Raw genomic sequence first — 13932 nt, 5'->3', positions numbered from 1 at the left:
TTTGAATATATATATATATATATATATATATATATATATATATATATATATATATATATTTGAAAATTTTTAAATTGTAGATAATATATATTAGAGATTAATAAAAATTAATTTTTTTTATTTTTTTATTTTTATTTAAACATAATATTTAATCTAAATACATAATAAAATATAAAATTAAATATAATAAAAAATAAAAATATTTAGGTTTAATTTTTTGTTTTGTCCCTGTTTTTATTTAAAAATTAATATTAGGAATAGGATAATTACACCAATCAAACAAAGCATCTATATTAAGAGTCTCAATTTTAATGAAAAAATCATTAATCTGTTTGAAGGAATTTAACGTCGTAAAAGACCAAATTACATAAGTCTTTGAAAAATCGAGATCAAATTGAGACTAAAAAATATTGGAGGACTAACTTAACATTTTAAACGAAAACATAAATCAAAAGAGTAACTAAACCAAATATTTATTAACATAATTTTTATTTTCCTTTTCACTGATTTTTTATTTTAACAAATTGTAATAATCTCTCACTCTCATATGTCTTCTTTTTGTTTTTAAAGAATAAAAGTTAGACATAAACTCATTTTATTTCTCATTTATCCTCTTACTTTCCCGTCTCTTGTCTTACTTGATAATGAAAACATTGTTTTTTATCTCGTGAGCTTTTTGTATATATTTTTTATGAATATAGAAAAAAATAATGTGTATTATGTATTAATAATAATGAATATATTTTTCTTTTAATAATCATGTGTCTCAATTTTTTATTAGATTATGATCAATTATTTTTTAGTATTATTTACAAAAAAGGTATATTGATAAAGAATGAAAGAATAAATTAATCATCTAAGAGTGATGAAAAGGAAATTATTGACTAAAACAAGATAGATTTTACCTCTTCACATAATTTAAAACATTATACTAATAATAAAAAATGTTCAGTTAAATAAGTCATTTTTTGAAGCATTATATTAATGATTGAAACTAATGATCTCAAGATTATATTACTTTGGCCCCTCTAACGCTTTTGGTCAAGATTCGTCACTGGTGTAAAACGTCTTTAATAATTGTACGAGTGAATAAGCTTAAATAAATATTCTCTTATTTCTTATTTTTGTTAATTTTTTTTATTTGATTTTCATTTTAGTTTATGTTTAATTAAGTTTTAATTGTTAATTTGATCTAACAATGTTTAAATAATTAACGTATGTGAATAATACATGTCACAAATTACTTCTTAATTTTTTTTATTTTAATCTAAAAAAATTATCTAGTATCAAGTCAATATCAATGTCATTTGTGGTTGTATCATTTTTTTATTTAATTTAATCCTTATATTTATTATTTTTATTTAATTTTGTCCCAAATTTATTAAAATGAAACAATTTTCTCTTTTCCACATTTAAACCAAATTTAATTTTGATAAAATATTATGCTAATATTTTTTTAAATTTAATATTTTTATTAATATTTTAAAAATTTAATTATAAATTATTAAATTTAATTATAAATTAAATATAATTGCTAGACTCAATTATTAAATAGACTATAATTATTATAATATTATTAGAATATAACTATTAAATGTTTTCTTCAATTTTAATTTGGGCTTAAATATTATGCTAATATTTTTATTAAAATTAATATTTTTATTAATTATTTTTGAAATTCAATTATAAATTATTTAATTTAATTATAAATTAAATATAATTCTTAAACTCGATTATTAAATATAAAATATAATTATTAAATGTTTTCTTACTGTAATTATATATTGAATATACTATTTGTAAAATTCACATGTTAATTTTAATACAAGTATTGGTATAACATTTATATAAAAATTATAGTTTGTCTCAAGGAACAAAACTGTTATATTTAAAAAAGTAAAACAGACTATATTAAAAAATAACAAATATATAAATTAAATTGAACAAAAGATTGTGACATACTCATTAACTGACATGTAATAGTGGGTATCGTGACACAATATTGATTTGACACGTAAATAATTTTTTAAGTTAAAAAAAAAAATCTACAAAAGTGACATATGACATATATTATTCATATACGTTAATTATTTAAACAAATTACAACCTAATTAAAAATAATTTAAAATGATAACCAAATTAAATAAAAATCACAAAAGTAAAGACCAAATGAGTATTTTGAGTCAACAAATTACATAGATCAACCATACGGATGTGAGATTTTGGATATACATAGCAAAACTGTATGAGTTAAAGAAATTATTGTACAAATTAAAACAATGTTACGAGTATAGTTATATATATTCACGTGTTTGTATATACATATTAACATAATAACTACTAATATTATAACTTAGTTACAGATAAACGGTACAATTCATATTTTTTTATGTTGATGATATGATAATTATGGTAATTGATGTAGAGAACATAATACATTAAAATAGTAGTGGTAGAAAAATAAATGATATTACATCTTTTGCTACTTTACTAAAATTGAGGTTTCAAGATCAAAAATCAAATATTTTCCTCTCACTAAAAGTATGCATGTATTTAAAGAAATTGGATGATAGTATGCAAACTAGCAAATTCTTTGATTGAAAAGTGAATGAAAAAAAACTTGTGTGCTAAAGAAAATCAAACTCAAAATAAATAAATAAATAATATATATATATATATATATATATATATATATATATATATATATATATATATATATATTACAAATGGTTATTGTTATATGAATTTTAAGTTACATAAAAGTTACTTATGAAAGTGATTTATCTTAAAATAACTTCAAATAAGAGGATGTGATGGTTTATATACATTTTAAGGGTAATTTTGTCGCATAAAGACAACAAGTTGTAGATGCATGCTTATAATGATGACTTTAACTTAGAGAAATGTTCATTTATATATGTCAACTAATTGTACTCTAACAATAAAGTTGTGTATGACATTGTTTACATTATGTACCAATGTGTCTATAAAGATTGATATTCTTTTTCAAGAAAAAAACTTCATAAAAATATTATAATATTGTTAAATATTATATTTAAATTTGAATTGATTGATATTTTGACAGACTAGGTTTCTAAGAAATCATTAAACAAATTGGAAATATACCACATAATTTATCAACTTTAGGAATGTTGGAATATATAAAATATTGTTAATCTTAATATGTTATTATTTAAGAATAAGATGTTATAAGAAGAAGTATATATATATATATATATATATATATATATATATATATATATATATATATATATATATATATATATATATATATATAAACAAAAATAATATGAATTATTAGCTAATTATTATTTTGTGTGCGAGAGTGAACATAAATCTAAACATTTTATTACTATTTTGTTGAATCTTTAAATTTGGAATTGAAATATTCAACCATTTATTGTGTTTTTTAGTTAATCATACTACATAAATGAAATAAAACTAACTTACACATTATTTATTTATGGCGTCCTATTTTCTTCTTCTAAATATATGTGATAGTAATTATATATATATATATATATATATATATATATATATATATATATATATAAACACTTAAAATATTAAAATGAACAGACTTTGCAAGTTTATATAAAGGTTAGTTACTTAAGACTTTCTTAATAGAATTTAGTATATATCTCTTTAGAAAACTAGAGATGAAATTCATAGTGTAATGATCTCTCTCTATAAAATCACATGTTAAAGTTTTATTCATTTAATATATACTTTATTGTCATATAAATGTAATGTGTTATTTAATTTGTACGAAGTTATCATATATTAATTAAACATACTTTAATATTATTTTCCTTAAATTCAATTTAGTCTCAACAGTATATTAAAGTCCTCAGTTAAATAACTTTAAAGGATTAAATCCATATTTACAATCTTATAAATATTAAATTTGAACATTTGTGGAACTATATAATGGGTTTAAGTCTTTTTAATATTTTAAAATTATTCTTTATCGACTAAATATTGACTAAATCTTAATTATATTTAAATAAATTAATTTTGTTTAACACAGATAAAAAATGTTTTCCTTTAGTTAACACAGTAATTAATCAAGTGAAAAATAATTAAATAGGAAAAAAAGGTAATAAAACTGAATAATAAATTTAGTATTATTATCTAAATTAATCATCTCAACAAGTTAAACGAGTTTTTATACTCAAAGAAAACACGGGTAAACATGGTATGTTGGCCTAGGCATTGCATCTGCAAATCGCAACCCAAACATCTCTTATAACCTCTCTTTATCTTTATTGTCAATTTTCTTTTGATTTCTCTCCGGCTTGGGTCGCTCTCGGATCACTTTGGGTTCTTCGGCGGGGACTTGCGTCCCACTCGCATCACACAATTTACTGCGAGGGACGGATTCCGTGGATTTTCCGGCGAGGTAAGATACCGTTGAAATTTTGCTTTGGTCCAAGGGGAGGGAGGAACCTTGAAGAATTAGGATTGGTTTGGCCTCAGATCTGGGAATTAGGGTTTAGTTTTGATTGCGGGTGATGCTAGTTTTGGGCGAGGGGCTTTGGTAGATGGAATCAGGCGTGAGATCGAGTGGTTCTGGGGTTGTGGTGAAGAGCAGAAACTCCTCGGGTTGTTTAATTGTGCGAAAGAAAGGGGATGGATTGGGTGCTACTGCTTCCACGTCTCGGAAGCTCTATGAATCCAAGAAAAGGGCCAACATCAGCGTTTCGCTGAGTGATTCTGGATCAAGCGACGAGCTGCTGATTCCTCCTGGTAGAAGGCTTGGTCCTGAGACAATTCGAGTTTGCAATGGTTTGGCTGCCTCTGAGCGGGGTGGGAATGAAGTTAGTCGGAAAAGGGACAGAGTGGAACGAATTAGGGGTAGTGGGGAAGGTATTGCTGCAGAGAAAGGTTTGGAGGCGAGGGAAAGGAAGCGTAGTAAGTTGGATGTGTATGATTTTGATGAATATGATGGAATGGGTGCGGAAAACTCAAGGAGGAGGCATTTAGATGATAATGGAGTTGGTCACGGAGGAGGAAGGTTTATAGGATCAGGGCATGCTGCTAGAAGTGGAATTGATAGGGAATTCAAAGCAGGCTCAAGTGGACGAGTTCTCGATAAGAGAAAGAACTCCTATGGTGACAGGCCTAGTGGCTTGTTTCCAGTGGATGATATTGATCACAGTAGGTTCAAGATGAACAGGGATGGTACTCGGGTACCTGTATCCCCGCAGAAGGAGAAGTTTAATTCAGATGAGTCCATTAGGGTTCAGGGGAAAAATGGTGTTTTGAAGGTAATGGTTAATAAGAAGAAGGTGCGTGGGCCATCAGAACAGTATTATGATCATCACAAGCCTGTAGAAAGCAGGCAAAGGTTAAAAACTGAAGAGCCTACCAAGAGGATAAAGTCTGAAGAGACTGTTAAGAGGAATGTTCCAAGTCGTCCTTCATCATACATGGAAACAAAACCTGTTGAGAAACCAAGATTAGTCAAGAGACCAGAAAAGAAACGGATAACGTCCAAAAAATCCTTGTCAAGCAAGGACAGTAGGGGTGATGATGAGGGGGATTCGGATAACAGTGACGCATCACTGAATCCTGGAATAAGAAATACTGAAACTCATAAGCCTGCCAAAAAAGTAATCTCGGAGGATGAGCAGACACCTGTGCACGAAAAACTCCCCACCACAGGAACAAAAGATGGGAAAATCAAGCGTGGTAGTGGTACAGAAAAACAGAAACTGCGAGAGCGAATAAGGGAGATGCTGCTGACTTCAGGTTGGACTATAGACTATAGACCTCGAAGGAACAGAGACTACCTGGATGCAGTCTACATTAACCCAGCAGGTACAGCCTATTGGTCCATCATCAAGGCCTATGATGCGCTTCAAAAGCAATTGAATGATGATGCTAATGAGGTCAAGGTCAAAGGGGATAGTTCTTCTTTTGCTCCTATTGCAGATGAGGTGCTCAGTCAGCTAACAAGGAAAACTAGAAAGAAAATGGAGAAAGAAATGAAAAAGAAGAAGAAAAAATATGATAGTGAAAGTGGTAATGAAAAAGAGCCTCAAAGAAAAAGATCTGCCAGCAACAAGTGTGATATGAATAGCACGGATAGTGACAGCAATGAGGAGAAATTAAGCTCCTTTATAAAGCAGGGAAGTAAGTCAATGAAAAATAAAATGTCCGAAAATACCATTACCAGTGCTCGCACAAAAATCCAGAATGCTACCCATCACTCAAGTGATGGAATAGAAAAATCGTCATTTGGAGGTGATCCTCATATACACGGACGGAAGAGTAAAAAACATGGAAGATGTACCTTGTTAGTTCGCAGTTCGAACAAAGGATCAAATTCGGAATCTGATGGCTTTGTCCCATATGTGGGGAAAAGGACAGTTCTTGCCTGGTTAATTGACTCTGGAACTGTAGAGCTAAGCCAAAAGGTTCAGTACCGCAGACGGAAAAAGGTCCTGCTGGAGGGGTGGATCACAAGGGATGGCATTCATTGTGGCTGCTGCAGTAAGATCCTTACCGTTTCAAAGTTTGAACTTCATGCAGGAAGCAAATTGCCACAACCATATCAAAATATATATTTGGAATCCGGTGTCTCTCTTCTACAATGCCAAATAAATGCATGGAATAGACAAGAGCATTCTGAAAAAATTGGTTTCCATTCAGTGGATATTGATGGTAATGATCCAAACGATGATACATGTGGAATATGTGGAGATGGAGGGGATTTAATCTGTTGTGATGGTTGTCCATCAACATTTCATCAGAGCTGCTTGGATATCCAAGTATGTGTGCATATTTTATTCTCCATATGTCTTGTTATGGTTCTCACTTCTCAACATAGTTTGTATACTATTCTTTGATTTGTCTTGCAGAGTCTTTTGGTGAACAGTAGCATATTACATTTATATTGTTCTCTGAATTGTCTTGCACAGTATCCATAGTTGCCCTTTCAGATGCCACTTGGTTTGTATAATTTTTGTTTGGGGTGGTGGAAGTGGGACGATAATATCTATTTGTTGGGAGCTTTATTGCTATGACATCTAGGGGACTGAAGAGTTGTTATGTTTTTACATTGTCTGTTGAGGAATGCTAAAATGTTGTATCCTTGGACAAAAGTTGTGCATGCTGAATACTGATATTATTTAGTTTTTCCGCCTAGAAGAAAAGTGCAGTAAAAGAAAAATTACCTACCTATATAATAGTTTTTATAACTAAAGTCAATGATACAACAGGACTCTCTAACTTCTTTTATATCTTTTTGGCATTTTGTATTGCTTTTCTCACGGTATTGTCAGGGTTCCTATACACAAAAACTAATCTATTATTGACACCTTGACAGAGGTGTTATTGACTTGTTGCAATTGCACTCTGTACCCTTGTTTTAGTAACATGATTACTTACTGATAATTATGGGAGGATGGTTTTCTTCATTAGTAATCCATTTATGCTGTTGCAGATGCTTCCTCCCGGTGAATGGCATTGTACAAATTGCACCTGTAAATTTTGTGGCATAGCGACTAGGACTTCTGAAAAAGATGATGCATCTGTGTATGTCCTACGGACATGCAACTTATGTGAGAAAAAATGTATTCACTTTCTCTCATTTGTACTTGATGTTTCTTCAATATGTTTATATCCCTTATTGTTTTCCTTTGACTTCATTTAAGTTATACTTTTCATTTGCATAGATCATGACTCTTGCTCTGAGGAGATGGATACCCATCCTAATAACTTGAATACTTCAAGCCTTTCTTTCTGTGGGAAAGAGTGTAAAGAGGTACCTCTTACAGTTGTTTTTGGTTTTCCAAGTTCTGAAATGTAGCTTGAAAATGCATATTTCTTTAACAATTTCATGCTGTATAATTCAGCATCCATGTGTACCATTTATACTTCTGCACTAGTCCATGGAATTTGTGTTTCTTTCGACACTCTTAGAGTAACTTTCTTTTGGAGGATCGTGTATTTTAACTGTTTCTCGGTATGATCATTTTCCAAGGAAGAATAGTAAAAATAGAAGTGAACTTTTGTTGTGCTGCTATGGTAAGGCCAGATTCTGACTTGCTCTTATTATTGTTATATTGTACTTTTACAGCTTTCTGAACACTTAAAGAAATACCTTGGTACCAAGCATGAACTAGAAGGGGGGTTTTCATGGTCTCTCATTCATAGAACAGATGAAGACTCAGAGGCAGCTTGCAGGGGAATTACCCAGAGAATAGAATGCAATTCAAAGTTGGCTATTGGGCTAGCTGTGATGGATGAATGCTTTTTACCTGTTATTGATAGGAGAAGTGGGATCAATATAATCCGCAACGTCTTATATAATACTGGGTGAGCTCTAGTTAAACGTTATGAATGAACCATCATACCTTAAGTTTAGAAGGAAAAAAATAGTGGAAACTGGATAAAATTTGAAAGCTTTTTCAGATGTAAAATTAGGGTTTGAAGAGGGGACATTTATGCTTTTTGGGTTATTTTTGATGTTTTAGTTGGTGAGTTTAAGTTATGAAGTGGGCACATGAAAGATTTAATAATTAATTTTTTTTCATATACCTCTATAATTTTGGGTATATCAATGCATAAGTAAAAACGCTTTGGTCAAAATGTTTTAAATCTCCTTTCCCTTCCCTCCAATTCACCCCAATATTGGAGGGAGCAAAAATTTGAAAATGAGGAATTTTGCTCCCTTCCTAAAATTCGAACTAGACAGCAAATCTAAATATATATCCGTTCCCTCCCCTTCATCAACCAACCATTAAGTTAAGCAGAAGATCATAAATGAAAGAAGCAATCGAAACTGGAAAAAAAGGTTTCAAGCAACGATGGTAGCTTGGGGTGTTAATAGATCAAAGTTAATCTTTCTGTGTATTTTTGTTTTCCGCTAGATACTGCTAGCCTTAACTGTTCCTCTGTCTATTTTTGGCTTTCTTCTATTCACTTTCAGATCAAACTTTAGCCGGTTGAGCTATGGTGGATTTTACGCTGCTATTTTGGAAAAAGGGGATGAAATAATTGCTGCAGCATCTATCAGGTACTAAGACTCAGACTTTGCCTTGCGGATTCATTTTCTGGATGTCTGACCTTTCTTTTCAAGAGGAAAAACTGCAGATATAGTAGACTTTGGGATGCTGAAAGGATTTTCAGTTGCAATTAATTGAAAAGTCTACCCAATTACAGATCTACCATAGAAAAATGAGGGGAACTAAGGAAGATGAATAGTTGACAGTTGTCAAGGAAGAAAAAATAACATTGTAGTTAATTAATCATATAGAATGAAATTCATTATAATGTAAAATATTCATTGGCATACTGCAGTTGCTTTAGAGAGAGCTTTTCTTTTTTATATGACTAGTCTTTTGAATTTGCTAATTATCATACACCAGTGTGACTGCTTAAGAGAGAGCTTCTTTTTTTCATTCACTAGTCTGTTAAATTGTGTAAGAAATTACCAATGTGGCAATGGTGAGGAGATAGGATTCATAAGTTTGGCAGTGCCCTAGTCCTGTGGCTTTTATACAACAATGCCATATTACTTTGTAACAAGTAAAGCATGAGTGGCATTGGGCAGCCACTTGTTCTTGTTTCAAACCTTTTTTAAAGTAACATTCAGTTTTACCGATTTATTTAGCCTAAATAATGGTAGAAGGCCATGGCTGTTTTCTTGATCTTTCTCACTCTCATTCTATATCTATGTTTCTCTATATTTTTTATGTTAGTGTGGGAGTATACATGTAAGTATTTACTTTCCTGTCTTAGGTTGCATGGAACTAAGATAGCAGAGATGCCATTTATTGGAACTCGACATGTATATAGGCGCCAGGGGATGTGCCGCCGGCTCTTTTCTGCCATTGAATCGGTAAACCATGAACCTCTAGTTCTTTGTGATTTCTTTGTACCTAAAATTTATTAAAAATTTTGGTTGGGATCCTTTTGCATGCATTTTTTATTGACGTTGACACATTCTTATCTTATTTGTTCCTCCTTGATTGAAAGGCCCTTTGCACTCTGAAAGTTGAAAAACTAGTTATTCCTGCAATTGCTGAACTCACACATACATGGACAACGGTTTTTGGCTTCACACGTCTAGACAGTTCACTCAGGCAAGAGATGAAGTCACTTAATATGATGGTCTTCCCTGGTATAGATATGTTACAGAAGCGGTTGGTTGAACAAGGAAAACATGAAGGTAATAAAACCGCATGTGTTCTTGCTGTTTTTGTTTCTAAAATTTCAGAAGTTGCTTTCCCTGTACGTAAATTTTACTTTCTTTTTCCTGACAGGTTCTGAGAAAATGGGAAATGAAGACAATGATTTTATCCATACGAAAATGGGAAATGGGTCAGATGTGGGTTCTTTAACTCCACAAAATCGTCATAGAAGTGATGATACTAGTTCAAATCCTGCTAATGAGACGAATGATGAATGCAGCGATGCTTCTCAAGAACTTAACAATGAAGTTTTGGTTGATGGAACTCTCAGCTCTAAATCTGATTCCGAGGAAATGGTGTCTGATTCAGTTTCAGATAAATGTATTTCTCCTTCTAGGACTAGTCACAGTGCACCAGAAATGAAGAATAAAGTGGATGCTGCTTCTCCTGTTGATAAATTAAATCCTCCTTCAAAATGCCAATCCATTTCTCCTAATGACACATCTGTGAGTAGTCACTCAGAAGATATTCCAAATGTTAAAGCTTTGGTTCAGGAAACTTCTTCGTCTGATCCATGTTCACAAGAAAACCTTGACAAGAAATGTCACTCATTCTCTGCTATGAACTGTGATTCGTCAGAGCTCGACATTAATCCGGTGGTGGGTTCTCCAAAGGCAGCCGATACTTCACCTACTAAAGAGGTTCGTATGGATGACGACGCTCTTGATGCTGTTTCTTCAAGGAATTTATTGGAAGAGAATATTAGAAAGGGGAATGATCAAAATCTAGATGTCTCCGGTTCTGCTCTCAAACTTGGTGATAAGAGTTTGTTGCAGGAAGGATCTGATTCCAAAAATGAAATTGAATGTGAAAATGAGAAGGATGTATGTGCTGTAAACGCTTCTGGTGTTAGTTCTGATACTGTTGTGGTCTAGCAGAATGACCGAGTCCTGTACCGCTCCATATGTTATCATAAGCTAGGTTTTTTTTCAGAGCATCATTGCTTCTGTGCAAGTCAATTTTCAAGGCTTTTGAAGCTTCTACGTTGTGCTTTGATCAGGTATTATGAATTCGTTCCGATGGTTTTGAAGGAAATACTGTTTGGTCCCTTGTCATTTATGGGTGAATTTTCAAGGTTAAGATTAGCTAACTTCATTGTATGTGAATGTTCGTCTGGCCCCAGACCTGTTGCATGTACCCGAATAGGTAAAGTTACTGGGAAGTAATATGCAACGGTTCTTCAACAGAAGCAAATACTTTGAGTTGCATTAGACGATTGTGCGGTTCCTATTGTATATATCTGAATGTGGTAGAGTGGATACGGGTTTTCACCAATGTCCACAGCAATTCAGCAATCATATTGCATAAGCAATTGTACTGTGAGCAAATTTTCTACATAGATTCTTTTGTGGTGTTTTTGACTCCCTTTTTACACAGATTGGTAGCATGTGTTTAATATTACTTGACTGTATTTAATGAGTAATTGTGGGAAGCAAGAATTATGTTTCTTGTATTCCAATTCGAGCTCGTTGTATTCGGCTTGTGGTCTATTTCTGCCATATTTGTAGAATTTGGTGTGCACTGTGCAGCAAATAACAATTGTATTTCACCATAGATTTTTATCTTGTACTTTTTTCACTTTCTGCAATTAAAGTCCACATTTTTCATATGTATCAGGCATCTATACTGCCCTCTCTCTCTCTCTCTCTCTCTATATATATATATATATATATATATATATATATATATATATATATATATATATAATTGATTTTAGTAGGCATAATTTTCTTACAATTTCACTTCTATTATAATAATGTTTTTGTAACTGATTTTTTATTGTGACAATGGCTATGGTAATTACTTTTTATTACGTGATACAAATATAGAAACTTAGGTGCAATTTTCTAGAAGAATTTGGTAGTAATATATATAATAATAAATGAGTAATAAAATTAACGACAAAAGACAAATTTACATTACATAGTATTTATATGTTGATATTTTCTAGATAAATCAGTTAAAACTATCAAGGTAATCTATGATTTAACCATTACAAGAAAAATACTTAATATAACTTGGTTGCTATATACATTAAGTAAAAAAGTGGTACTCGGGAAGAGTTGCTTGCATCTAAATCTTGTTTCCTTCTTCAACTATGTAGCTATTCATTTGGAAAACATAGTTTTAGTTGGAATATACTTTGTCGATTAAAAGAAAAGCACTTTCTTCCGTTGCTTTATTGGTGATGTTCATTTCATACATTTTAAGACATGTCCCTCGTACTCTTAATATTATTCGGATACTGTAATATGAATACCCTTAAAACGATGTGAATTTTAAAAAGAATAATTAATTACCGATTCCCTTTCTTAAATAACTTACAAGTAGAAATAACAAATAAGCATGTATCTATGAGTATGGTCTAAACTTATATCGATATTGACACAAATTATTCAAATTCACCAGACATGTGTACATTTTTGGCATTCAAGAAAATAAAATGTGTACATTTTTTTTTCATTGCTTTTATCTTTTCACCTTTAATAAATTTTTTGACTGGTGTACATGAATATAAATATTTTTTAACTTAATTAAAATTTAAGTTTATTATAAATTTTGGTATTTTAGTTTCAACAATATATTTGAGTTTTCATTGTATTTTTCTCTTCGTTTTAGCTTATCGATATTGAAAATAATATACTTCAATTGATCCAACGTGTTTTTGTTTTTACTTCATTTTTAATCTCAGTTGTTTAATCCCACACTTATTTGACCGTTTTCTAATATATTTCTGTTTACTCTAATCTAATAATACACAAAATCACATATGAAAATAATAGTCACCTCATTAAATTAACAAAAGTTAAAAATAAGTGCTCACTTGAAAAATATCATTTTCTTATATTTAATAGATAAAAAAGTTTAATAAAAATTAAAAAATATCTAAGTTTATCATGAAATTGAAATTTAATTAAGTTTTTTTAATTTATTTTATATATATATATATATATATATATATTACAAATAAATAATTAAAAGATTAATTGTGCAGTGAACTGTGCAAATTGTCAAATGTTAAAAATAAGTAAATATTTAGTTTTCATCACAATTTGTACAAGATAAACGTTCTTCCTCTGCTCACAATTCTTAAAACACACATGGTGGCAACACAAAATTATATATGAATATTATTTGAACAAATGTGTAAAAAAAAAATAATTAATTTCATAATAGTTTCTGACGTAAATTAATTATATGTTGATTAATTAGAGTCTCAAATTTTCAACTAGAGATATTATAATATATTGTTTTCTAACTATTATTTGCTAGATGAAATTAACATAACCCCATGAGTGGATACGGAATTATGTTATTATTAGGATTTAGAAAACTTACATTTAGTAGTACAATTAATTAAACTTGTGATAAACAATTTAATCAGATGTTTGATGATAATGCAGTTTTGTGTTTGACATATATTTTGTGAATAGGATTGGAAAGTAAATTTAAATTACTAATTGGATTGCATTTTCTATTATACTGCAATTAGATTTCTATTATGAAATTGATTGTTCCTAGGTTGTATTATTTGAAAAAGTAATGAATGTAATAAAGTAAACTAAAAAAAATGTTCAATTTAATTTGTTTAAACTGTTTTTGTTTAAATTAAATAAAGTAATTTTCAATTTAATTCGCTTTCGATCAATTCAGCTTTAGTTTAACTGATTTTAAAGTTTCTGTTGTAAAAAAAAAAAAAAGAAAAAAA

General features: G+C 30.2%; 1 protein-coding gene across 1 annotated transcript; it reads left to right on the top strand.

Annotated features, from left to right (window-relative positions):
- Positions 1-4213: 4213 nt before the first annotated feature.
- LOC114173962 (uncharacterized) lies at positions 4214-11832 on the top strand. The gene is made up of 8 exons (XM_028058670.2): positions 4214-6797; positions 7472-7601; positions 7704-7792; positions 8108-8346; positions 8960-9046; positions 9772-9871; positions 10009-10201; positions 10296-11832. The coding sequence occupies exons 1-8, from the start codon at positions 4566-4568 to the stop codon at positions 11096-11098; spliced, it is 3873 nt and encodes a 1290-aa protein (XP_027914471.2). The 5' UTR covers positions 4214-4565; the 3' UTR covers positions 11099-11832.
- The last annotated feature ends 2100 nt before the right edge of the window (positions 11833-13932 follow it).

Source organism: Vigna unguiculata, chromosome 2 (assembly GCF_037176805.1).
Source record: "Vigna unguiculata cultivar grain cowpea cultivar isolate G323 ecotype 2 chromosome 2, ASM3717680v1, whole genome shotgun sequence".
NCBI classification, from domain to species: Eukaryota; Viridiplantae; Streptophyta; class Magnoliopsida; order Fabales; family Fabaceae; genus Vigna; species Vigna unguiculata.
This window is presented reverse-complemented; position numbering and strand designations above follow the sequence as displayed.

Bases quoted from the DNA above. Each gene is read 5' to 3' on its own strand.
- LOC114173962 (XM_028058670.2), top strand. From the start codon at position 4,566: ATGGAATCAGGCGTGAGATCGAGTGGTTCTGGGGTTGTGGTGAAGAGC. The intron at 6,798-7,471 runs GTATGTGTGCAT...ATGCTGTTGCAG, and splicing joins AGAGCTGCTTGGATATCCAA to ATGCTTCCTCCCGGTGAATG. The intron at 7,602-7,703 runs GTATTCACTTTC...TCATTTGCATAG, and splicing joins CAACTTATGTGAGAAAAAAT to ATCATGACTCTTGCTCTGAG.